Consider the following 26,966-nt stretch of genomic DNA (forward strand, 5'->3'; position numbering starts at 1 on the left):
CTTTATGATCTTCTTCAGCATTTCAGGATGTTTTCCAGCCGTTTCTGAGTCAGCTGTTGTCATTTCTCCATGCAGACACAAACTTCTGTCAAAGATTCAGGAACAGCTGGAAGCAGCAGTTGGAAGCTGACAGACCGGAATGTTTTTCATCTCCAACCTCCTTCCTTAGAAATGAACACAGAATCTCAATCAGTTTATGTGAAACCAGGAAGATGACTGTCTAACTGTAAACTCAGATGATGGATACACTGTAGAATGACCATATTTGAAGAGATTGTCATTTGAAATCTATAGAAATACAAGTTTGATTCAAACAGAACAGCAACACAATGAAAGTAAACTTTAAATGGAGCTATTTTTAGAACAGGCCTGCAGGCCACTTATGTGGCCCTTGGGTGCCACTTATGTGGCCCTGGGGGGGCACTTATGTGGCCCTGGGGGGGCACTTATGTGGCCCTGGGGGGGCACTTATGTGGCCGGGGGGGCCACCTAGTGCCCACAGACGCCATGTTGGTGAGCCCTGGTTTAGACTACCAGCAGTTTAGATAGACTAAAAGGAGACATTTATGTTTTAGGAGAACTGCTGTCATTTATTTGATACATTTCCACTAAATTGGAGGGTTTTATAGTTTAGGTTGGGGAATTATTCACACTTTTGTTCCAAAAAAAAGTATTTAAATGTATTTTTTTTCATAATAATAGTAATTCACTTTATGTCAGACTCATAAAAGGTGCATAAAAGAAGACAAACCATCAGGTTTTTATCTTCTGAAATCAGTGGATTCATAAATGATCATCACTAAACACTCATCTGTTAGATTTTCATTTTTTGAAATCAATGACGTCATATTCACCGTTTAAATAAAAAGTAGTGATCATGATGTTAGAATTGCTTCTAGAATTCAGGACACTAGATATTCCTGCACTAAAACAGATTGAATTCTATTATATTATAGGAGTTTATGTTCATGATGACAAACTCAATTTTATTGTTTTATGGACTTTATTTGATTGACAGCAGGTCAGTTTGTGCTGTTTGTGTAGTGATGAGAGGATATTTAGTTGTTTGCAGACTGACTTGGAATATGAATCAACAGAATAAATGATGAACATCTGCCAAGTAGAGTCACATCTCTGTCTCCTCCTCCCTGAGTCCTGACCGACCCCCCCCCCCCCCCCCCCCCATTTCCATCTTGTTTCCTGTTAAACTCCTCCCCCGAATCAGAGACACAGTCCTCCGTCCTCATAGTCCTCCGTCCTCACAGGGCTGGAATTTGGACACAGCATGTGTCTTTAGTTTTTGGAATCAGACATTTTTTAAATGGAAGCTTTAAATCTATTGGATTGTAAATATTTAGTCCTGAATAATTCCTGAATATCAATGACATTTCAATTCCTCATCTGTTTTTAACTCCATTTCAAGTCATTTCTAGTCTAGTGATCATGTTTTTGGGTCCAAATCCCAAAGAAATGAGCAAACAGTGAAAATGTCATCTGTCAGTCTGTCATCAGGGCGGGTCCCACCTGACTGAATGGACCAAGTTCCTGGACCTCCAGCTGCATTACTGCTCCTGAACACACTTTTCTGTCTGATTGCAGGTTGATGTACTGCAGTTTGTCAGAGATCAGCTGTAAAGTTCTGGTCTCAGATCTGAAGAAAAACCCGTCTAATCTGACAGAACTGGACCTGAGCGACAACCAGAACCTGCAGGATTCAGGAGTTGTTCATCTGTGTGGTTTTCTGGAGAGTCCAGACTGCAGACTGCAGACTCTGAGGTCAGTAAAGAAGCTGAACTCCCTGAAGGATGAGAAGAACGGATCAGGTGAAGAACTTTCTGATGTTTCACTGGAAGATTTTCTGTCTACAGCCGTGTTTGAAACAAACTGATGATTGGTTCAGATTTTCTTCATCAATTGAATTGATTGTTCTGATGGTTGATAGAAACTGATCTGTTTCAATCAGGATCTTGTAAATCAGGATCTCCAACCTATTTTAGAACACGGATCCATTTCATGTCAGAAAAATGTTCACAGATCGGCCTGTAGAAAGTTCAAGTTGGCGTCCAAATTAGTTTCAGCTTCCAGTTTTCAGAAAACCATTCAAAGGATTCTACATCAAATGTATTTGAAGAAAAAAGTTTGAAAAGATCTTTAAATATTGAATCTAGAACAGACACTTCCTTTGAATGTCCCTAGAACAACAAAAACACACAAAGTGTTCTTTGGTCAGAGCACCATTCAGTCACTGAAACCAGAAATGACTGCAGATTCATTTACCACTAGAAATGAAAAACTGACACTAAAAAATGACTTTTTTGGAACTTTGGATTCAGAAAAGTTTTCTGCAGACTAAAAATGCTGAAACCTAAAAAGTTCAACTCAAAGACAACCAAAGGACATTTAGAACAGAGTTCAACACTTCATGAATACAATGAAAAGCTGCAAACAACTGATGGACATGAACCTAAAAGAAGTGTCATTGAAAGTTCACTGACTGAAGATTAGACATTTCCATTCAACTAAAGACACAACTGTGTTAAATTCAGCATGTGTGTAGCATGTCTATTATGGACTACAGTCAGAAGAACAGGGACGGCTCAGGGAGAGAGGAGGCAGAGACTGGAGACTGTAGGTTTGCTATAAACAGTACCATGTATTATTAGCCACACACATAAACATACACCATACACCAATATTACAAAAGAGAATATTCCAAATTATTCCAGGAGATCCTTTACAGAGATTATATACAGATGGACGGTTCAGTGAGTGATCCGTCGTATCCGACTCAATATCATCAGCTCATGTATTGTCCATGCGACCCAGACAGAAATAGTTGAATCCAGAGGTTAGTGTTCAGTGATGGGAAGTGATTGAAAGTCTTTGTGTCTCTGGGTTGTAGGACGAATGCAGGTGCATTGATTAAATGAGTCATTAGGCTACAGGAGCCTCCTACCAGCCTGGGCTGAATGACAGGGAGGAGGTAATTCCTTCAGAGAGCTCCAGCGCTTGGTTTCAGGTTCGGACTTAGCTCGCCATCAATCCCTATGGCCTGGATAAAGAACATGACCCGTAGGGTTCTAACATTAAACTGTGTGCACACACAAACTCCAAGTTAAATATCAATAGAACCATAATTGTATTGCAGTTTGGTAAATGAATCTCATTTTAAAGTACTAACATTGTACAATTCATAATCAATACAGTTCATCATCATAAGTCAATTCATGAATTTCAATCTAAAGTGCATTTAAGTGCATAATACACCAAAGGAAAAAAAAGGAAAGCCAAAATAAAAGATTAATAATCAGTGTGGTTACGTTAACAGAAAACAAAACAGAACTTTGGCATAGATAGCAGCTGCTAATCAGTCCACCTCATTCAATGAGGGAGGCAAATGCTAAGCTAACCAACAACTAAAAGAAGAAGTTTAAACTCACCGATTGTGACTAAGTGCACCAAATATGCTGCTTATTCGCGGCGTGTTATACTGGCAGTTGGCTCCTACAAAACAATTGATCATATCCAAAGATTAGAACATAACCGAACAACGTTAAAAAGTGAAACCGAAACTAAACATACCCGTAGCATCTTAATCCGGCTCTGCTGTCATGGAATGTGATAGCTTCCGGGGTAGCGGCTTATAAAGCTTACTGATTGGGTGGTCGCGGTCACATGACCCATGGCACGCAAGGAACGTCGTACACACGTAACAGATGAGGAAGGAAAGGAAAAAAAAAAATACAATGGCCTGAGTTGGCAACCGTGTTACATGTGCAAATATCTTGATGGGATCAATGGTGGGATTCAAATCCAACCGTGTACATGGGATCAGAAAAACTTTTCCCATTAGAACAAACATTCACATGGTCACACTTTCACAGTAGTGTTGAAAATACTGGAAGAGGAAACTTAGTTGTCATATACATTTATGCAGCAGCTCAGTAATCTACGAGACGATCTTCAAAGATGCTTTTATTAATGTTATGAATATTATGAAGCGCCTGTTCGCTCATTGTTTTATTTTTAATCCGTGTGGTTGGTGCTTTTTTTGTGAAAGAACGGAGCTGGAAGAAGCCAGAGTTCTTGCAGCTCCCAACAGAGGTTAACTCGGGCTAAAAACATTAGCCTTGTTTAAAAATCAAATCCACGCGGAACAGCTGGAAGCAGCTGTTGGAAGCTGACAGACCGGAATGTTTTTCATCTCCAACCTCCTTCCTTAGAAATGAACACAGAATCTCAATCAGTTTATGTGAAACCAGGAAGATGACTGTATAACTGTAAACTCAGATGATGGATACACTGTAGAATGACCATATTTGAAGAGATTGTCATTTTGAAATCTGTATAAATACAAGTTGGAATCAAACAGAAGAGCAACACAATGAAAGTAAACTTTAAATGGAGCTATTTTTAGAACAGGCCTGCAGGCCACTGATGTGCCCCTGGGGGGCCACTGATGTGCCCCTGGGGGGCCACTGATGTGGTCCTGGGGGGCCACCTGGTGCCCACAGACGCCATGTTGGTGAGCCCTGGTTTAGACTAGCAGCAGAACCATCAGCAGCTCCTCTTTAGAGCCACATTTAGACATTTTGGGCCCCGTGGATCCTCATTCTTTTCAAGGCCCCTTTACAGTTTAGAGATGTCAGGAAATGCTTTCAGAGGAGAACTAAATACTTTTTCAGCTGTTTTTCTGCAATGTGATCATTTGAAAATGAAGTTTACTATTTAGGATTCAAGATGAAGAAATACAATTTAATCAGACATTTTTGAAATGGAAGCTTTAAATCTATTGGATTGTAAACATTTAGTCATGAATAATTCCTGATGATCAATGACATTTCAATTCCTCGTCTGTTTGAACTTCATTTCTCATCTTTTGCAGAACTTCTTCTTCTTTTCTTCCTGCAGCTGCTTGTTCTCTGCTCACATCAAAGCTCCCAGCAGCTTCTGACTCTTCATTCAGAGTTGAAGTCATGCTTGATCAGGGATCAATGTCCAACATTTGCTGCTGACTCTTCCTCATCACTTCCTTCTTCTCTCTGTTTTGATCTGTTGGAGCTGAAAGTCTCTGCTTGAAGGGCTGCAGCAGAGAAGGACTGGAAGATCATCTCCTGAAAACTGGGAGGAAGACTTTCCAGCATCCTGCTGCTGAGATTCTCCCATGATTCAGTGCTGTTTGGAGAAGAGCTGAGCAGAAAGAGGAAGTGGACTTTTTCTGCTGTTGCTGCAGAAACATCAGTTGGTTTGGATGCAGCCACAGGCTGATGTTTGACTTTCACACATCTGGACTTCTTTCCTGAAGCAGCTGCATGTTGTCCTGAATGTTCCTGAATGTTCTTCTTCTCTGCTTCTGCTGGACTCTTCTGATCTGCTGCTGTTGCTTCACATCTTTGGACTTTTTCTAAACTTTCTGATCTTCTTCAGCTCTGAACTCTTTAGAAGAAGTGAAGGATGAAAAACAGGAACTTTGTCTTTAAACTCAACTCTTTCTTCTGGATTCAGGTTGGAGAACTGCAGGTTGTCAAAGATCAGCTGTGATGCTCTGGTCTCAGCTCTGAAGTCCAACCCGTCCCACCTGACAAAACTGGACATGAGCTTCAACAACCTTAAGTCTTCAGATGTTCAGCAGCTCCAGGATCTGGTGGAGAGTCCAAACTCCAAACTGCAGACTCTGAGGTCAGTAGAGGGTTGGAGTCAGTCCAGCTGCTTCCAGATGTTTGGTCCTAAAGTTAGTCTGAGAGCAAAGATGCAGAGTTTCCTGTGAAGCTGCAGCTTCTCAGTGAAGCTCTGAGGAGAATGATGACAGGCTTCAGGACAACAGTCAGCCAATCAGAGCAGCAGAAGCTCCAACAGGTGAAGATGACAGGAAGCTGCTGCTCTGAACAGGACTGAAGCTCCTGCTGCTCTTTCTGCTGCTGTGCTGCATCACTGACTGACAGACCAGGATCAGCAGACACTCCTTCATCTCTGTCTCTACACTTTCTCTCTGCAGGTGGCCCTAAAGAGTCTGATGTTCCTCCTGGAGGAGCAGAGAGGAGCAGAAGCAGCAGCTGGTCTGCAGAGATGTTGTGACTGGACGGTGTTCCTGGGAGGTGGAGAGCAGAGTGATGGAGGAATCAGAGGAAGTGGAGATGAGTGTCAGAGCTGCAGCAGGAACTGATCTGAGATCAGCTCCACTGTCTCTCTCAGCATCAAGTGGACAGTTATGGTGCTGCAGCTCCCCCGGTGGACTGATGGAGAACTGCACTTCCTCTTCTCATTCTAACTTGGGGTGTTGGGAACTCTTCTGCTTCTTGTCTCTTGTGTTGCCATAGTAACTGATGTCATTCTTCCTGTCAGCCGATGTCTGTTTCTCTGTTCATGAAGCTGTCTTCAAAGCATCTTCAGGTCCAAATTATTCTTCCTGGACTTTCCATCCTAGAATGAAAGAAAACGGGATTTGCTTTTAAAGTTTATCATTGTCTTTTTTTCAGATTGAGGATTGCTGGAGAAACTAGAGCAGCTTTTTGCTCAAAGAGGAGTTCTCCTTAACTCCATGCATGAATGGAGCTCCAGATCCCTGAGCTGTGCTGATTACTTTTCTACATTTGACCAAACCCAAAGTGGGAGGAGTCATCTTCCTGCAGTTCCTCTGATTCATGGACAGAAGTTGTAGATGTTCCACTAGAACAGTGTTTTCTTCTTCTGTGGATGTTCTAGTGTTCTCAGCACATTGGTAAAGTCTGCTGCATTATCTGTCAGCTTCCATGTTCAGCATTTGGATCCTCAAAGTTCAGGAAGAAACCGGAATCCAAACTGCTTCCAGTTTCCATGTTTGGGATCTTCTGGAGCTGTTGAAGGACACAGATTCTTTCCACATCATGAAGCTGTTCTTCTGAACCCAAAGGGCCCACAGTTCTATGCTGATGATGCTCTTCTTCACCAACAGCCTCTCAGATCACAGATGCTGCAGTTTGCTTGGTTTGCTGGAAAGCAGCAGCGCTGAAAGAGCCTCAGAGCTTCTCCAGCTGATGTCTTCAACACTGGGACTCCATCCCTTCTTCCATTCATCTTTCTGTCCGTTTGCTTTGAGGCCCAGATCCTCACCTGCTGCTGGCTTTGGTTCAGCAGCTGCTGACTGGAACGCTGAAGCTCAGAGCGTCCGGCGCTTTGATCTTCTGCACATTCAAGTGTGGAACAGATGCAGAGAAAAGCTCCAAAGTTCTCAGAGGAGCATTGATTCAGCAGATCTTTAGTTTCTGGAGACCACTTCAATGGAAGAATGAAAACCACATGGATTCAAGCTGAAACTCTGTCAGAGTCAATAAAGGTTTTTCAAAGACAAAGCTCCCCTTCACTGTCAACACACACAGATGATCAGAACAGTTCCACATGTGTCTGCATGTTCTGGGAAGTTCTCCGGTTCCTCTGATCACGGCTCCAGCAGCGTGTTTCAGGAACACGGATGATCCAGAACATGGGATCAGACTGAAGTCAGCAGCTTTCAGCTCCTTTTGGGCTTCAAGCCCAGAGAGAAGACAGAAATGTGAGGAAGGCAGAGAACATGAAGGCTTCCTGACAGCAAAGAGAAGTTGGAGCCAGAAAGACTGGAACCGGATCAGGACCGACTCTGGACAGTCCTTTTAGTGGTGGATCCAGACAGAAGCAGCAGAGACGTGAGCTTTGAGGAGCCACTCTGCAGCTTGACCCTCTCAGATGTCAGCAGCTGTTTGTGTCCTCAGATCCAGTCAGACACCAACATGTTCCTCAGAGAACAGCATGTCAGCACACACTGCACACGCTTGGATCCATGCAGACGTGTTGGAAGCCAGAGCTTCAGGCCTTCAGGCCTTCAGTGGATCTGTCCGTTCATGCTGAATGGGAGCAGAAGAACGTCTGTTTCAGCTCTGCTGATTCAGCTCCACTCAAACTGCTGGGAACTCCAAACTCTCTCAGAGGAGAAAAACAGCAGAAAGCTTTCTGCAGCTGCTCTCACAGTGGATCTTCCTCTGTCTTCTTCAGCAGCAGATGATGAAGAGTCACTTTCTTCAGGTTCCTCTCAGTCCTGACCTTCATTCCTGATGGACCAAAGCAGACTGACAGCAGCTCTTTAGCTCCACAAAGAAAACTCTGCAGTTTCCCAGAAACCTTCTGAAGCAGAAAAACCAGGAGACTTCCTGTCTGTCTGTCTGTCAGTGTTGGAGTCTTCCTCCATCTTCAAAGGATGAAGCTTTCTGCTTTGGAACCTTCCAGAAAGCCTTTTGAAAGCCTCCTGATGATGCTGGAGGACAGGGAGGAGTCAGGAGGATGCAGGAGCTCCCAGAGGAGGAGAGGCAGGAGGAGCAGAGGGAGCGGCTGCTGGAGCAGAAGCAGCTGCAGACGCACTTTTGGCTCTGGGCTTCAAACTTTGATCAGGAGGAAGAGGAGGAGCTAAAGAGGAGCAGGAATGCTGGGAGTGGGACTGGAATTCACACTGAATCCAACATTTAGGGACAAAAATGGCGTCTTCCAGAAAGAAATCCATGTTTCAGAAACGGGAACATTCCTGAAAGTCTACCCGGCAACAACTGGGGTTTGGATGAGGAGAAGAAGAAATGTTCCCATTTAGAGAGAAACCAGTTTCTACTCCATCCAGACTCTCAGCTCCATTTAGCTCCTGGATCCACTTTGGAAACGGTTTTTCACAATAAAAGCAGACATTTTAGGATTATCAGAGGTAAAAACTAACAACTAACTTTGAATTTGTTTTTTTCTTATAATAATAATTCCTTCCAGTACAGACGCCATCTGAGGTCCTGCGGCGCCATTTGAGCGGTGGGCGTGGCCACTTTCAATGTTAAGTCAATGGTACAGACGCCATCTGAGGTCCTGCGGCGCCATTTGAGCGGTGGGCGGCGTGAAGGTCTGGCAGCAGCGTGACGGTTTGAGTGACAGCGGGTAGAAAACACATCAATCTAGTGAATGGATCCATGGTTCTCCTGAACTTCCATTCATTCTCTTCACCTGCTGGTTCCCTCTGGGGGCAGCGGGGTTTCAGGAAGCGTCCTGCCTGCTATTGGCCAAAGGCGGCTTCACCCTTCAGTCTGCTGCAGGGCCCATGGAGCTGGAGCATTGATCTGGCTATGCGGCTCCAGGAGGAGAGCTGGCGGCCAGACAGAGAGCTGCTGCTGATGGAAAAACAGCCTGATCATCTCCTGAACTTTAGCTTTCTGGTTTCCATGGAGACCATCAGAAAAAGCTCCCTGATTTGATTCTGGTTTGTAGTTTTCCTCTGGGGTTAACATGGGACAGCAAGCCTTCAAAGTCCTTCATAGAGACGGCGGAAGCGTCCGTCTTTCAGACTCATCAGGAGAGAAGATGACTGAACGGAGAGAATCTGAAGGATCCAGACATGGAGACGTGATTCCCCATGATTCTGGAGAACTCTTCATCATCCAGAAACCTGACCTCTCAGCATCATCCGTGTCTTCATGCAGTGGAAATGACAGAAACACAGACACCGCTCCATGTGGCCATCAGGCTGAAAACATTAGCTGGAAGCTCCGCCCACAGGCGGCGTCCAGCTCAGGAACACATTTGTGGACAGACGGCGAGCAGAGAATTATCCACGCGGTGAAAGAGAGGCGGTCCGTGTGGACGCAGCTGAACAGAAATGTATTCATGTTCATGAAAAACAAAGAGGACACTTTTGAATAGGAGAGTCGTGACCCGAGACCAGGAGCAGGAGTTCCTGTCTGCAGACAGAAGAGGACAAACAACATCCAGAACTCACTAAGACTCTACTTTCAGGGATCATTTCTTTAGTCTGGAACTAGAGGATTGTGTTTCTACAGAGGTTGGTCTGGCTGTCCATGATGATGATGATGAAGATGTTTCCTTCAGAGCAGGAAGCTGGTGAGAAGATGAGAATCTTCTTCACTGATGAAGACTGTTCAGTGTTTCTGGATGTGACACTGAGGGAGGAAACATTGTCTGAGTGGACTGTTGGTTTGTATTAAGATTAAATATTTGTTGTTTCTTTCTATGAAAGCAGAAAGCAACCAAGTAGAAATGTGTGCTGCAGATGCCATGTTTGCCACTAGAGGGCAGCACAGCAGCTTCAGTCTTTGTCATTGTTGCTGCAGAGAAACTCTGCAGAGACTCACAGAGAGAGGATGGAGGCAGCAGATGAAGCTGCTGCAGACTGACAGCTGATGGAACTGAAGCACTTTCTACATTCTAGTTCCAGATGTTCTACAGAATCCATCAGAGGTTGAAAGTCTTCCTCAGTACTCGAGTACTTTAGTTCAGCAGCTCCTCTTTTCCTCTAAGGTGAAGCTTCATGTGGACGACTTCTTCTTCTTCTTCTCTCCTCTTTTCTGGAGCTTGGGCTCCATGCAGTCTGATCAGCTCTGATTTGGGCTTCAGTTGATGTTTGTGATCAGGAACTCTGGATTCTTCTTAGAAGGAGACGTTCTGCCTCTTTAGCAGAGAGCAGAACGTTGATCTGATCTGTTGGAAGCCACTCCATCCTGAAGCTGCACTGCTGAGTTCCTGTCCACCAGGGGGCAGTGTTACGGCTTTGCCTGCCTTATTATTCTGCTCATCTGTCAGGTTGGGACTTCCAACACACAAACATTTCACCTTTTCACTTTGTAAAAAAGTTTGTTAAACACTTTGGTGACTTTCAGATTTATAAAAAATCATTTTTTATCTTTTATTTCTGTAATTATTGGTCTAAACTTTTCTTCCTGAAGGCTGAACTGCAGCTTTTTTTTTGTTTTATAACTTTATTGAACAAATGCAAGTATACAACATGAAGAACAATCAATGCAGCATACAACATACAATCAATATACATACAACACAAATAATGTTAAACAGCCAGGGGAGTCGATTCATTAAATATTTGCACAGAGTTACAAATTTCAATAGTTCTGAGAGCCTTTTTGTTGGAGGAAAAGGATATTGATTTTATGTAAAAAGTTACATCTTTAATGAATTGTGGGAAGTATGGTGTTTTATTAGTAAATTTACATTTATGTATGTAGAATTTTGCCAGAAGAATTAATAAATTAATTATATAAAAAAACCTTTTGTTTTTTGGGGGTCCTGAAAAAACAAAGTAATACATTTTCCCATTTCAGGGAGAAATCTTTGAAGACATGAATAATGATGAAACTACTGAACTCCTTCCAAAATCTCCGTGTGGACAAACAGTGCCAGAAAAGATGAGTTACTGTTTCTGGGTGATCTCCACAGAAACTACAATCAGTATTAATATCTTTTTTAAATTTTATCATGTAATGTTTGGCAGGGTAAATTTTATGGAGAATTTTAAAGGATACTTCTTTTACCTTATTTATTATTAAATACTTATGAGGGATCGTCCAGACTGCTTTCCAGTTGATATCTGGAACAAATTGATTCCAATAATTTAAAATATACGGGGGAGAGGTATAAATCTTTTGAAATAATCTGCGTATTTTTATATTAGTAGTACGCCCATTAGAGAAGCATATTTTTCCTACCGGTGACTCATCCGCGTTGGATATTGTATTTTCATTAGGTATCAAATTATCAGTGTTCTTAAATAACATTACTATTCCTGAGGGGATAGCCTTCTGCACCATTGAAAACTCTTGTAAAGTAATAGGTAAATTATACTGTGATAGGAATTCGTTATAGTTTAACAGCTGCCCCTCCTTATTAAATAGTTGAGCCACCAGTAGGATCCCATTCTGGATCCAGGTCTCTAAATAGAGCGATGTATTTTTGTATAAAATATCTCTGTTGTTCCAGATGATGTACTTGTGTGGAGAAAAATTATGTTTGTAAAGAAGGTTCCATGCTAAGAGAACCTGCTTATGGAAGGATGAGAGTTTTGTGGGGAGTTTCTCAACATTATAGTGACAATTTAAAATAAATTTAAAGCCTTCAAAACGGGAGAAAATCTGAAATGGTATGATGTTCCAGATAGAGGTGGGGTTCTTCAAAAATTTTTTGGCCCAATTAATTTGAAAAGTATTATTGAGAGAGTTAAAGTCTAGAAAGTTAAGTCCACCTGATTCATAGTCATTCATAAAGACAGATTTTCTTCTGTAATGCGTTCGATTTTTCCAGATAAAATTAAGAAGTGTGCGATCAATTTCTTTACAAATGTTGTTGTCAAGGTGTAAGCAGATGGCAACATAAGTTAGACGGGAGATTCCTTCTGCTTTGGTTAGCAGTACTCTACCTCTTAAGGATAAGTCCCTTTGTAGCCATTGATTAAGCTTCTTTTTGGTTTTCTGTATGATTGGAGTAAAGTTAGATGAACATCTTTGTTTTTGATTTTTATTAATTAGAATACCCAAGTACTTAATTTCTTGTATAACAGGGACCGTGCAGATAACATCAACTGAGCAGTCTTTAATAGCTAGTAATTCACATTTGTTTACGTTTAATGTTAAACCAGAAGTTTGAGAAAAAATATTAATTACGTCTAAGATTAGAGGAATCTGGCTTGAGTTTTTTAAAAAGAGTGTAGTGTCATCAGCCAATTGGCTAATGATAAGCTCTTTGCCAGCTATGGTAATGCCCTGCACATTACTAGAACAAATGTGGTTTGTTAGGATTTGAGTGCAGAGAAGAAACAGATATGGTGAGATTGGGCAACCTTGGCGAATGCCTCGTTTTAGGTCAAATCTAGGGGTGGAGCCATGTCTCATTTTTATAGAGCTGTTACCATTCGAATATAAAGTTCTAACAGCATTACAGAAAAAATCTCCAAAGCCGAATAATTTTAATGAGTTGAAAATAAATTGGTGTTCGATTGTGTCGAATGCTTTATAAAAGTCTAGGAAAAGAATAAAGCTGTCATCAGGCACCAAATCAGAGTAATCAAGTAGATCTAGCACCAATCTGATATTATTAGAGATATGCCTATTTTTCATGAAACCTGACTGCGTTTCATCGATGATGAACTCTAAAACTTTTTTGATTCTATTAGCAAATATTAAAGCCATAATTTTATAATCACAATTAAGCAAGCAGATGGGTCTCCAGTTTTCAATTAAGAGTATGTCTTTATTTGGTTTTGGAATGAGAGTTATTAGACCTTGAGAAAGTGTTGAAGGGAGAGCATTTTTTTCTATACTTTCTAGAAACGTTTGTTGTAGGAACGGAGCAAAATTATTAGAGAATGCCTGGTAAAATTCTGCAGATAAACCATTTGTGTAGAGATTTGTTGGACTTCAGCGCGAGAATGGAATTAAGTACTTCCTCCAGAGTTAGAGGGCTGTCGCACTGACTCCTGTCCTCCTCGTCAATAGTTCGGAGGTTTTGAATATTGTTAAAAAATAAGGAGGAAATGTCATTGTATCTTGAGCTGTATAGATTAGAATAGAAATTAGCACAAAATTTTGAAAGATGTATGGGATTCTTGGAAATAGTGCCATTGATACTTAAGCGGTTAATAAAGTTGTTTGTTGATGTGTTTTTTTCCAGTCTAAAGAAGTAGGCAGAGTTTTGCTCTCCCTCCTCCAGCCATTTTTTCCTGGATCTAACAAAGGCACCTTCAGCTTTGTGTTGATATATTTGGTCTAATTTGTTTTGAAGGTCAATTAAAGTTAATTTATCCTCCTCCACAACCTCTTCTGGTCTTTTTTGATAATAAGACATAATTTTGCTTACCACTTCTTCCTCTTCAGCTTTTCTTGATTTGGCATTTTGACTTCCATATTTTCTTAAGAATTTACAAGTTTCAAATTTAAAAAGTTCCCAATTGGTGCAAAAGATTTTTCTTTATTGGCCTTATTCCAATAAAAATTAATCAAATTTGTAATTTCAATTTTGACTGCTTCATGCCTCAGTAAAGAATAATTTAGCTTCCAGTAATTGAATTTCCGAGTAGTACTGTCAGGAGTAATAATTTGAATATTAATATAAATAGCTCTATGATCCGTCAGAGGGGTTGGCAAAATATTCACAGTGATGTTATCTTTATTTATACAGCTTGAAACAAGCCAGAAATCAATGCGAGATTGTTTGGAACCGGTTTTATTACTCCAGGTGAAACGTTTGTCATTGGGAAATTTCTCTCTCCAAACATCCACAATATCAAACTTATTCATAAATCTTTTGAGATTGGTGCTATATGAAGTTTCCCGTCTTGGAGGCCATCTATCAAGTGTATTATTGATAGCAATATTAAAGTCCCCCCCAACAAAAAGTATGGAGTCTGGGTATCTGGATAACCATATGCTTATTTTTTCTTCTAAGGAGTCCAGTAGTTTGTCGTTGTCACTTTTATTGTTGTAACCATATATATTAACAATGATAAAATTGTAAATATCATTTTTAACTGCCATACAGATGTAGTGGCCAAGAGTGTCACATTCAGAGTCTAATATGTAACCAGAAAAGTTGTTCTTAAGTGTGGTGACACCAGATGAACGTTCAGAACCATGAGATAACCAAATATCGTTGCCCCATTGTGATTTCCAAAAATTTGCATCAGTAGATTTGGAATGACTCTCTTGCAAAAAACAGAAATTTGTTTTAAATTGTTTAAGAAATAAAAATAGAGCTTTGCGCTTGCATGTTTGCCTTAGTCCCCTGGCATTGAGAGAAACGAGTGAAAAAGACACGTTTAATGAACTGATCTAACAAAGAAAGAATAGATTTACAGAAGAGAAGGGGACCGAGCACTGCACGATTCATACAAAAATAGTGTAATAATCCTGACTAACTAAATAAAGATAGAATAACATCCAACCCGTTTTGGTTTAGAAAATAAAATAAAATAAAAAAGATGTGCAGCCAAAATAAGAAGAGGGCTATAGTTTTCTCTTCTTCTTCTAAGAAATTAAGGTTTAAAATAAGGTTAAAGCCCTAATCAGAAAATGATGTTTGGACAGTAAACATCAACCAAATTTGTAATTAAGAAATAGTGTTAATAGTCTCACCGAAGCAGTCAGCTTTTAAATGTAGGATGAGCGTTTCTATGAAGGAGGGAGCACTTCTGATCCATTGATGAAGCCGCGGGCTCCAACCAAGTATGCCGACTTCCCCTCCTTGCGTGCTTTGTCTATTAATGGCCACAATTTGGCACGACGACTTCTGTCTTCCTGGGATAAATCTTCAGCGAATTTCAAGTGATTCTCTCGCAGGTAAGAGGATGTTTTGGCTGCTTTCCAGACAGCATCCCTGGAGACACGTGAGGTGAACTGTATGATGATGCCTCTCGGATTGGCGTTGCCTTGCTTCCTGGGTCCCAGTCGATGCACGGTGTCGATGACGTCAGGTAGCTTCTGTTTCTGTTCAGGTCAAACCGTTTGGCAAATTTCTATCACCTTTCTTCGTGTGTCTTCTTTCTCAGTTTCCATGGCACCGTGTAGTTTGAGGTTCCATCTTCTGGAGTATCTTTCCAGATTAGACAGTCTCAGCTGGTGGTTATCCAGTTGGTCTTCGCCTCTTTTTACTTTTCTTTCAAGGTCATTCACTTTTTCCTTTACATCTTTCATTTCAGCATGCATAAAGTCAATCGATTTTTTGAGACCTTCAATCTTCAGAGCATTCTCTTTCACCATACTTGAATTCTCTTTCACCATGATTTCCAGACTGTCCGATCTTCTGTTTATCAATGCTGAAAGATGGGATATGATCTCGCTTGAAGTGGGTAGATCGTTGCTGCCGGAGTCGTACATCACTTTTTTTGACGCTGGAGATTTGAGAGGTGTAGCAGGGAGGGATGGAAAGTCATCCATATCTTCAACATTTGGAGTAACCGTTGACTGGGATGCAGCGTAGTTGTGGCAGTTGTCCACAAGTATGTTGCCTGAAGTAGCGATAGCTTCGACAGCCTCTCCAGATGCTAGCTTGGATTTTGATACATCTAATCCTCTCTTTCTTTGCACCTTTTAAAGTCGGCATTCTGCTTCTTATCTCTTAGAGGTCAATGTATTCTTGTTTACCGTATTTCAAGAACTTTTTGTGCAGAACTCGGTAAAGAGCGTCTACTCACTCCGCCATCTTGGTCGCCCCCCCGCCTTATTATTCTGCTCATCTGTCAGGTTGGGACTTCCAACACACAAACATTTGACCTTTTCACTTTATAAAAAAGTTTGTTAAACACTTTGGTGACTTTCAGATTTATAAAAACATTTTTTATCTTTTATTTCTGTAATTATTGGTCTAAACTTTTCTTCCTGAAGGCTGAACTGCAGCTTTCCTCAGGTCTTTCATTTTCTCCATTTTTCCCTCCTTTTCTTGGCTTCCAGCTCACCAGGCATGACCTAGACGGCGCCCTCATGTGGACGGATGAACACATGACAGAGGGGAAGGACAGAGCTGCACAGCAGGAACGAGCAGAGACCTTTGGGTCACGTGGAGGAACAATAAAAACAGTAGAAACTCCAAGAAAACCAGTAGAACCAGACTGGAAAAGCTCCAAAAGTTCAGAAAACCTCTTGAAAAATGCAAAACTATATGAACTCTGAACACAAAAGACAAATAAATGGTAATTAAAAACCTAGACCTGAAAACAGAGACTTCTACTGACTGAAGACAACAGACATGAAGACATGTGGATGATTGACAGGAACCTGGAGGGACTGACAGACAGAACACCACCAGAACCACTGAAGAACGGACCTGCAGAATCTTCATTCATTCTCAGTCACACTGTTGCATTCTGGGAAGGAAAGCTGGAAGACAGGGCTGCTCAATCCTGGTCCTAGAGATCTACCAACCTGCCTGTTTTCCAGATCTCCAAGCCCTGCTAGCTGCTGATTGGCTCCATCAGATGTCTCCAGATTGTGACTGGATGAACACACCTGGTCCAGGTGATCAGCAGGAAGGAGTGCAGGGAGAGCTGGAGAACAGGCAGGTGGTAGATGTCCAGGAGCAGGAAGGAGCAGCCCTGCTGTAGGACGTCTGTGTTTCCAACATCTGGATTCAACTGGATTCCTGTTGATTCTGCCTGCAGCACATCGACATCAAGAGCCTCCAGTGTTTGATTCTTCCAAGTCTGGGATCAAGTGAACAAACTCATGTTGATTAGAGTTTGCTGACATCCAAATGACAACTGGATGACTTTCAGCTCCAGGGATCAGAAAGGAGTCGTTGTCTCCAGGTGACTTCATCTCTGCTCGTCTGCTTTCAAGGAGCAAAAAGTCTTTTCCCACTTTGAGCCCCGCCCCTCTGGAATCCTGATCCTGATGCTGGTGGTCTCTCTGCAGCTGCTTCTGGATCCTGGGCCTTTAACCTCCTTCAGCTCATGGTTCCTCTGTCAGTCTCTTCTCCTCAGAGGCCTGTCAGCACATTCAGATCAGCTCAGATCCATCCAGACCTCTGCAGGAGCAGACACCTGGAAAACATCCTCCATCACCTGGAACACCACCAGCAGCCGTGGAGCCGCTCCACTCAGTCGCCGTGGCGGCAGAGGCCACTTTCAGTGTGAGGTCAAAGGTCAGACGTGGCGCCGCCACACTGTCACTTCCATGTAGACATATGTGTTGTTGTGGTCCAGCTGAACAAGCTCTTGGTGGTGTTGTTGGTGGAAATGACAGTTTGAAGTCCAACACGTCTGGACTAAACCAAACTTCTTCACAGCAGATTTGACCTTCAGCTGTTTCACATTACAACTTCAATCTGCTTCCAGTCTGCAACCAGTAGAGGGCGCTAAGCGGGAAAAGCTCAGACTCCGTGCATGGTGGAGCAGTGGTTAGCGCTCTCAGGGAGAAGGTTCAAATCCCAGCTGTGACCTTTCTGTGTGGAGTGAATACCCCCTAGGTGTGTGTGTGTGTGCGTGTGTGTGTGTATGTGTGTGCGTGTTGTCACCTGTCCAGAGTGAAGCGCCTTCATCCAACAGAGGCAGCTTAGACTCAGAGGTTCAGAAAGTGAATGGATGGAGGAATGTTGGTCTTCAACTGTTTGACTTTTTCATTCTGAAATAGTCTTCTTTAGGTCTAGTCAGAGAAATATGGGAGTTCTTTTAATAATAATTGCTGCTTCATTTGATTGACAGCCCCTGCTGAACACAATTGAAGTTTTTCAATGAGTTAAGAAAATGATTGAAGTTTGAACAAAACTAAAAAAAAAGTTTCTGTGACTTTCAAATCTCAAATCAGAATCAAACACCAGAACTTTGGTTCAACAAGATCTTTTCATTTCATCCAACAAAAGGTCACGTTAACACAACTAATCCAGTTTGTTGACTTCAGAATCAGAATCAGAGATACTTTATTGATCCCAGACGTGGGAAATTTGTTTGTCACCATAGCAACTGACAGCAGAGGGAAAAAAGACTTAGAATTAAATAAAAAATTAAATAAAAAAGCAAGAACAAGAAAATGTAGCATAAATGCAAACATCAAGGTATTATAATTTAAAAAGCTATTTACAGAACAGTGCAGGTAAAAAGATGTGCAAAAGAAATGTGCAAAATAGAAAACAACTAAATAAAGAGATAATAAAATGTGCAAAGGTTATCTTTTGCATAGTGTGTTGTTGTACAGGGTTATTGCATTGGGTATGAATGACTTTTGGTACCGGGCAGTTTTGGAGCGGAGCTGTCTGAGCCTCCTATGAAGGAGCTCCGCTGTTTGTCCAGAACAGGGTGGAGAGGATGGTCTGGGTTGTTCATGATTGAAAGGAGTCTGTTCCTCTCCATCACTGCTTCAAAAGTGTCCTGTTTGCAGCCAATGACAGAACCCGCCTTCCTGATCAGCTGTTCAGTCTGTTGGTGTCACTGACTGCAATGCTGCTTCCCCAGCAGACCACAGAGGAGAACAGGGTGCTGGCTACCACAGACTGGTAGAAGATCCCCAGCATCTTGCTGCACACATCAAATGACCTTAGCTTCCTCAGGAAGTAGAGTCTGCTGCAGGCCTTCTTGTACACAGCAGTGCTGTGGCTCCTCCAGCTCAGTCTGCTGTCGATAGTCACACCCAGATATTTATACTCCTCCACCACTTCCACATCCTTGCCCAGGATGCAGAGGGGTTGTAAGACTGTCTTCTTCCTTCTGAAGTCGATCACCATCTCCCTGGTCTTGTCCACATTGAGCAGCAGGTGATTCTCTCCAGCCCACTCCACAAATCCGTCCACCAGCCTCCTGTACTCCTCCTCCCGTCCACCGCTTATACACCCCACAACCACAGAGTCATCAGAGAATTTCTGTAGGTGACATGACTCTGAGTTGTGCTGAAAATCTGAGGTGTATAAGGTGAACAGGAATGGAGAGAGCACAGTGCCCTGTGGGGCTCCCACACCACTCAGCACCACATCAGACAGGACGCCGCCCAGTCGGACAAACTGTGGCCTGTCTGTCAGGTAGTCAGTGATCCAGGAGACGGTGGACGCACCAGCACCCATCAGCCTCAGCTTATCGCCCAGTAAAGAAGGCTGGATGGTGTTAAAGGCACTGGAGAAATCAAAGAAGGTGATTCTCACCATGCCTCCACCACCATCCAGGTATGAGTGAGCTGCAGCAGATGGATGACAGCATCATCCACCCCCAGGCGCGGCCGGTAGGCAAACTGCAGGGGGTCCAGAGAAGAGCTCACCACCGGTCTCACTTGGGCCAACACCAGCCTCTCCAGCACCTTCATCACCTGGGAGGTGAGGGCAACTGGACGGAAATCCCTGGGGTGAGATGGAGAGGTCTTCTTAGGAACGGGGACCAGGCAGGAGGTCTTCCAGAGGAGAGGCACCTCTCCAGTCTGAGGCTCAGGTTGAAGAGATGCTGGAGAACCGCAGACAGCTGGGGGGCACAGGTCCTCAGGGTACGAGGGCTGACGCCATCCGGGCCGGCTGCTTTGTGCTGGTTAAGTTTCTCCAGCTGTTTCTTCATCTGGCAGGCTGTTACAGTCAAACAGGGAGGGAGGGTGGTGGTTGGACTGGGGGGAGGGGTGATGGACGGCGGGCCAAGTAGGTGTGGTGTATTAGAGGGGGGAGGAGGGTGAGGAGGTGTGGGGGGTTCATGAGGGGGGAGGTCAGATAGTTGAGAGGCAGCAGGAGCGGGGGGGGGGGGGGGGTGGACTTGACTTCAACTTTTATGTCTTTCATGACAGGAAATGAAACCACGTGGTAGAGCCTTTCCCCCCCGGGGGGGTCTGATTCCTGGATGGCCCCGCCCTCTGACCCCAGGCCTGTCCTGCCCCCTCCTAGTCATCCACCTCCTGTTGGAACAGTAACATCTGTCCACCACTAGAGGGCCTCAGCTCTGATCTGTTCACTCAGCTGATGATAAAAAAGTCAGAATTCTAGAACCAGAACAGATAAAGCTGAAATCCATGAAACTCAAAGACTAAATAGATTTGAATCTGGTTTCAGATCTAGTTTTTATTCAATTATGATGGAAGAATCAGAGACAAATATGAAATGTTCAGTGGTCTTTTCTCCAGGATTCAAATGAAATGGTTCAGTCCAACATTTGAGATTGTTGCTGTCAGACCTGCAGACCATGAAAACGGTCAGAAACAGCAGGAATAGCGGTTGTTTTCATGTCTGATGACGGGTTTTTACATCAACTGAATGGGATTTTGTCATCCAGAACATTTGACATCATTGATCAAGAAGAACCAGTCGGAGCTTTTCTGCGTCTCCACGCTTGTAATGAGCTGTTTCCACCAGCAGGGGGCGACAATGTTCAGCTCCTGCTCCAACTTGAAGCAGTGGTAGGAAAAGTGACGTCACATCCTCCATGTTTCTGGAAGAATTGGTGAAGATATGAGCCCTTTATGTCTCTGACTTTGATGTTTAATTTTTCTTTGAATTTGATCATTTGATTCTTTTCAAATGTTCTATTTTTAATGGACAAAAAATGACCAAAATGACCAAAATGATGATTCTAAGTGATCCTATGGTTCTAATACTCAGAATAATGTTTAGAAATGATCAATAAAGGACATTGAAGGAGTTTGAGAGAACAGATTTCTGCATTATTTCAATAAGAAAAGAACAAATTCAAAGTTAGTTATTAGTTTTTACCTCTGATAATCCTAAAATGTGTGCTTTTATTGTGAAAACCCGTTTTTAAAGTGGATCCAGGAGCTAAATGGAGCTGAGAGTCTGGATGGAGTAGAAACTGGTTTCTCTCTAAATGGGAACATTTCTTCTTCTCCTCATCCTAACCCCAGTTGTTGCCGGGTAGACTTTCAGGAATGTTCCTGTTTCTGAAACATGGATTTCTTTCTGGAAGACGCCATTTTTGTCCCTAAATGTTGGATTCAGTCTGAATTCCAGTCCCACTCCCAGCATTCCTGCTCCTCTTTAGCTCCTCCTCTTCCTCCCGATCAAGCAGCAGCTTCCTTGTCTTTTTTTTAAATCACATTTCAATCAGGTTCTCCTGTTATGTAGCTTCATTCCATTAGCAATACATTAAGAAAAGCTTTGATAGTGAAATAAAGGAAAAGATGAAGTTTGTGAGCTTCATTTATTTCAGTTTTTCCATCAAGCTTCTGTCACACATGAACTGTGTCTGCAGATGAAGTACAGATTAATTTCTTGATTCAATTCAATTCAATTCAATTTTATTTGTATAGCCCAAAATCACAACAACAGTCGTCTCGATGGGCTTCGAAGTAAAACATGAACTCAAAAGGATCATGAATACAAAGAGTTCAATAGGAAAATACAAAAATGGACTAACAAACTGACTAAGCTATACTGGCATCCCTGCCCTTAGACCCCCCTTCGCGGTAAGGAAAAACTCCCAAAAAAAACGGATTCCGGAAAAAATGAAGAAACCTCAGGGGTGCCCACATGAAGGAGGGATCCTCCCCCAGGACGGACAGGTGATTTACCAGAACTCTTAGAGAAGATTTAACTTATCTAAATCTTCAACTACATAAATAAAAGTCCAGCAGACGAGCTTCATCCAGCCGTGGTTGGGGGGACAGTCAAAGGCGCGAGTCAAGCCGGAGACAGGAACCACAGCCAGGTGTAGGAACGGGAGCAGAGACGAGGTACTCGGTCAGGTACAGAGCAGAGACGAGCCAGAGATGAGCCAGAGGCAGGAACCACAGGCAGGTGTAGGAGCAGGAGCAAAGGCGAGGTAGACGTTCAGGAACTGGAGCACAGATGAAACAACTTGATGCACCCAAGAACTGAACAGGCTGATTGTTCTTACACCGGAGTTTCAGCTTTGACTTGGTGTGAACTACGCCTTCATAGACACATGGGTTTTCGGTTTTGCGTGTACAATCAACAACAGTAAAACCTTCATTACGGAAGGTTGTCATGTCTCCGTTAACGCCTAGACAGAGTGCATTGATCTTAGCTACATCAGTCACAATGAAGGTGTCAGAGTAAAAGCAACCTCCGTGGATTTCTGTCATTTTTTCCCGGCACTGCCCAGGCTGCATGGCGCCGACCACTTGCCTCTGAAACTGAGCCTCTGTGTGTCCTACAGCAGACAGCAGCACCAACAGGAAGCAGGCGGACAGGGTCTTAATGACTGCTCTGGAGAAAACAATTTTACAGTGACAACCTGACTTACTTTGAGTTTCCACCGACGAATTCAGAGAGGACTTGTGGTTGAAGATCAGCACAGACGGTCTTTGAGGAGAGGTGTCTGCTGCTGCAGCAGATCCCTGTCTGTTATATACAGACCAGGCAGGCTAATTAGATCAGGTCGCCTTGAATAAATGCCTTCAATGTGAGCAAAATCAGTCAAGTCCATCGCCGTTTCAGCTGATAATGCAAAACAAAGGGACAGTTAGACAAATCCACAGAATAAAGATAAGAAACACTAAGCTCTGAGAGCAGGACCATGGGTGAGGGTAAGTCTGGGTTTACAGGATCTGCTGCTGTCCTCCACATGCTCCAGCGAGGACCTGACAACTTTGATGTTGGTGCTCCTGGTGTTCCTGATCTCGCTTCAGAAAATCAGATTCTTCTTTTGTAAAAGTTTTCATTTGAAATGTTTGTTTTTCATTGTGAAAATCTATCCGTTAGTCCGCACTCGCTCACATGTGGATGGATAGTTGATAGGTGGACGGTTGATGGATGTGTAATATTTGTGAGGGTCCCACCAGGGCAGGTGTAAAACCTGTGTCAGGCCGCAAGAACCACACGAGATTCGCGTTACAAAATATACTCTTTAATAATTGCGATGCCAACACTCAAACTCCAAAACTCCTCCAAATACAACCTAAAGTGTCCAGAATGTAAATAAGACTTAGCTCATGCAGTCGATGAGACCCCTCCCCGGGGTCTGAGCTCCAGCGCCGTCCGACTCCCCGGGGTATAGCTGCGCCAGACGGCGGTGAATGAATTACGTGTGCAGCAGATTGCAGCGTCCAAAGTCAGTACCTTGAGTGGAGCAGCGGCAACCGGCTCACTCCTAGTCCCCGCCCTATTCTTCCTCCAGAAGGCACTTAGCCCCCCTTCCTCGCGTACACACACTCCTCCCTCACTGTCTGTCTTCACCGCCGGCAGCCCTAACCAGCAGCGAACGGCACCCTCCCTCCAAGGTTTGAGTGGCCGGCTCCTCTCGCGAGATGCTCCTCCCGGAAGCGCCCTGCAGCCCCTCCTTTATCAGTTTATTACAATCAGTCCTCATGATGCTCACCGGTGCATTCCTCCCCGCCCCTCCATGGCGGAGCGGTAACTCCCATGATGCTCCCCGGTGCATTCCTCCCCGCCCCTCCATGGCGGAGCGGTAACTCCCATCACACTCCTCCCCATCACGGAAGAAAGGACTCCTCCGGGAGTCTCATTAAAACAGGGTGTAATCCTGGAACCGAGCAGGTGGCTTCCGTAGGCGCACAGGTCGCGCTTTTTCCCCTCTCACGTCAGCTGCCCCGGCAGATCCTGAGCAGGTCACAGCCACATCCTCCAAGGTGCCGCTTTCCTCATCCTCCGATGGCATCCTGTCTTGCTTTTTAGGGATCATCTCATGGGCCTGGGCGCCAGGCGTCTGGGGAAGCCTCTGCTGCGGCTCCTGGCCCTGAATGGTTGGTCCCCTCTGGCCTTCGTCTTGGGGGGTCGGGGTTGATGAGGCTGCTAAAGAACAAGTATATGGCTTAAGTCTGTTGAAATGCACAACACTCTCTGACCCTCCCTCCACTGGAACTAGCCTATACAGCACTTCTGTGAGCCTTTCACGAACTCTAAAGGGGCCTTTAAAACGCCTCTGTAACTTGGCACACACCCCACGCTTCCTGGCTTTATTATGGACCCAAACCAACTCCCCCTCCGAGTAATATTGAAAATTAGCCCTGAAATCATATGAGTCTTTTTGCCGTCCTGAGGCTCGAGTCTGATGCCGCTTAACTGCATCCACCACAGAGGACAATGTCTCCTGTAGCCGCGATACATACTCATCTGCGGATGAAAAGATCTCATGTTTACCAACATTCAACATTATGTCCACTGGCAGCACAATTTCCCGCCCAAACAAAACCCGGTATGGCGTGAAGGAGGTGCTAGCATGAACACTGCTGCGATATGCAAGCATCACGTATGGTAAAAGCTTGTCCCAGTTCAGTTGATTGTCTTCCACAAAAAGGGCCAACATTGACAGTAATGTGCGATTGAACCGCTCAACCAACCCGTCAGACTGAGGGTGGTAAGGCGTAGTTCTAGATTTATGAATGCTCAAAAGACTGCATAGCTCTTTAAAGAGCGTGGACTCGAAATTACGACCTTGGTCCGAATGAATACTGCGAGGGGCTCCAAAGCGGCAAACCCATTCTTCTGTCAGCACCTTTGCTATCGACTGAGCTTCTTGGTTCGGTAGCGGGAAGGCCTCTGTCCATTTGGAAAAATAATCACCGATTACCAGGATGTACTTGTTCTTATTTGGTGTTTCAGGCAAAGGCCCAAGTATATCCAGTGCCACCCGTTCAAATGGTCTGGATGGAACAAGAGTTTGCATGGGTGCACACGGCTGCTTCCCATGTGTTTTGCGTGAAGCACAATCAGCACATTCTCTCACCCAAGTCTTCACATCACGAAACCAACCTGGCCAATAGAATCTATCCTTCACTTTAGCTTGCAATTTCTGCACCCCTAAGTGACCTCCAGTGGGAACATTATGGAGCAGTCTCAAAACCTGAGGCACCATGGTCTTGGGCAGAACAACCTGAACGCAAGCAGCAGCATCAGAATTATCAGGGGGTATTCTCACCAACCTAGACTTCTGCACTTGCAGTTGGTGCCACACGGGGGCATACTTCTGCAACTCCGGAACATCCGGCAACAACTCTGCAGCTTCTGCTTTACAGTGAATTAACTGTGACAATTCTACATCTGCCTTCTGGGCTTCTCCAATCTCGTCCATTGCCGTCACATCCTCAGGCTCAGGGGATTGATTTTCCTGTAATATAGCACACACGTTAACGTTCACTAAAGCAGATTTCTTTGCTTCTGTTTGAGTGTGCTTAACACAGCCTGGCAACCGAGAAAGTGCGTCAGCATTACTGTGTAACCGGCCTGCCCGATGAACAATTTTGTATTCAAAGTTGGCCAGCTGCTCCATCCATCGAGCTAATTGACCCTCCAAATCCTGAAAGTTGTGCAGCCAGCGAAGAGAATTATGATCGGTGCGCAAAATGAACTCCTTCCCCAACAAATAATGCTTAAAATGTCTGGTAAATGTCACCATACTCAATAGCTCTTTCTTGGTGGTCGCATACTGACGCTCCTGTTTAGACAGAGCACGACTAGCGTACGCAACAACTTTCTCCAGTCCACCTTCCTCTTGTGACAGCACTGCCCCAATGCCTAAATCACTGGCATCCGTATCCAAGATAAATCGTTTCTTAGGATCAGGATAAGCCAGAACTGGGGCTGTTGTGAGACTAATTTTCAACTGGTCAAACGCCTTCTGACACGCGTCACTCCATTGAAATCGTTTCCCCTTCTCAGCAAGTTGATGCAACGGCCTCGCAATATCTGCAAAACCTCTAACAAAGCGCCTGTAATATGACGCCAGCCCCAGAAAACTCTGTACTTCCACCACATTACTGGGCACCGGCCAACCCCTAACCGCCTCTACCTTAGAGGGATCAGGCATCACCCCATTAGAGGATATGACATGGCCCAGATATTGCACTTGAGTAGAAAACAAGTCACACTTAGAAGGTTTAACCTTGAGGTTGGCCTGCTTCAGTTTCTCCAAGACCCCCCCAAGGCGGCCCAAGTGTTCCTGGAATGACCGGCCAAACACTATGATGTCATCCAAATAAACCAAGCATGTGGTCCACTGCAAATCAGCAAGAATTAAATCCATCAGCCGTTGAAATGTACTAGGTGCATTACACAACCCAAAACTGAGGACATTAAATTCAAATAGCCCTTGGCGAGTAGCAAATGCAGTTTTATGACGATGGTCAGGGTGCATTTCCACCTGCCAATAGCCACTAGCTAAATCCAAGGTGGAAAACCAACATGCCTGGCTAAGGCTATCCAAGGCGTCCTCAATCCTGGGAAGGGGATATGCATCCTTTCGGGTCACCTCGTTTAGCTTCCTGTAATCCACACAAAATCTAATTCCACCACCCTTTTTCTTTACCAGAACCACAGGTGCTGCCCATGGACTGCAAGATGGCTGGATTATGTCATTGGCCAGCATTTGCTTCAGGTTTTCCGCCACCTCCTGTTGCAGGTGCAAAGGTACTCTTCGCGGGTGCATTTTGATAGGTTTTGCATCACCCGTGTTGATTTCATGCATTGTCAAATGAGTCCTCCCCAAATCATGTTCCCCACAACTAAACACTGAACGATGATGGAACAACAGCTGTCTCACAGATTTTAGCTGTTCCTCGGAAAATCCTCTATCCTCCAGGCCGAACTGCTGCATGAGTGCAGAAACAGTCCAAAGCTGCTGGCCATCCCCAAGATCTTTTCCATCGTCACCTTCTTCTATTACAATGTCTGTGTGCAGCGTGCCAACTTTCATCCCACTCTTTAATATAAGTGGGTCGCTGGTCACATTAATGACACGAATAGGCAAGGTACCCTGTTCGACGCGGCAGACTACACGAGCAACTAGCAGGTCACAATGTTTGGCT

The 26,966-nt window shown here is 43.9% G+C and overlaps 2 protein-coding genes and 1 non-coding gene across 7 annotated transcripts in view; 2 read left to right on the plus strand and 1 right to left on the minus strand.

Annotated features, from left to right (window-relative positions):
• The window catches only part of LOC144989004 (NLR family CARD domain-containing protein 3-like), a 195,453-nt gene that overhangs the window by 133,788 nt on the left and 34,699 nt on the right, over window positions 1-26,966 (minus strand). The window lies entirely within an intron of this gene.
• LOC144988999 (NLR family CARD domain-containing protein 3-like) overlaps window positions 1-26,966 on the plus strand; it is a 292,143-nt gene that overhangs the window by 16,715 nt on the left and 248,462 nt on the right. For 3 of the 5 annotated variants that reach the window (XM_078940588.1, XM_078940589.1, XM_078940602.1), the window contains exon 11: window positions 1,600-1,776. In XM_078940588.1, coding sequence (XP_078796714.1) covers window positions 1,600-1,776 — 177 coding nt within the window. Of the gene's footprint in view, window positions 1-1,599; window positions 1,777-5,505; window positions 5,680-5,995; window positions 11,778-26,966 lie in introns of those variants that run through there. The other 2 variants (XM_078940606.1, XM_078940607.1) reach the window with 2 other exon arrangements.
• On the plus strand, window positions 9,756-9,963 carry LOC144990736 (small nucleolar RNA U3). Its single transcript, XR_013654691.1, has one exon. It is a non-coding gene; the product is annotated as a small nucleolar RNA U3 (small nucleolar RNA).

This window comes from Oryzias latipes, chromosome 2, assembly GCF_053564925.1.
Source record: "Oryzias latipes strain Hd-rR chromosome 2, Olatipes_Hd-rR_3.1".
Classification (NCBI taxonomy): domain Eukaryota; kingdom Metazoa; phylum Chordata; class Actinopteri; order Beloniformes; family Adrianichthyidae; genus Oryzias; species Oryzias latipes.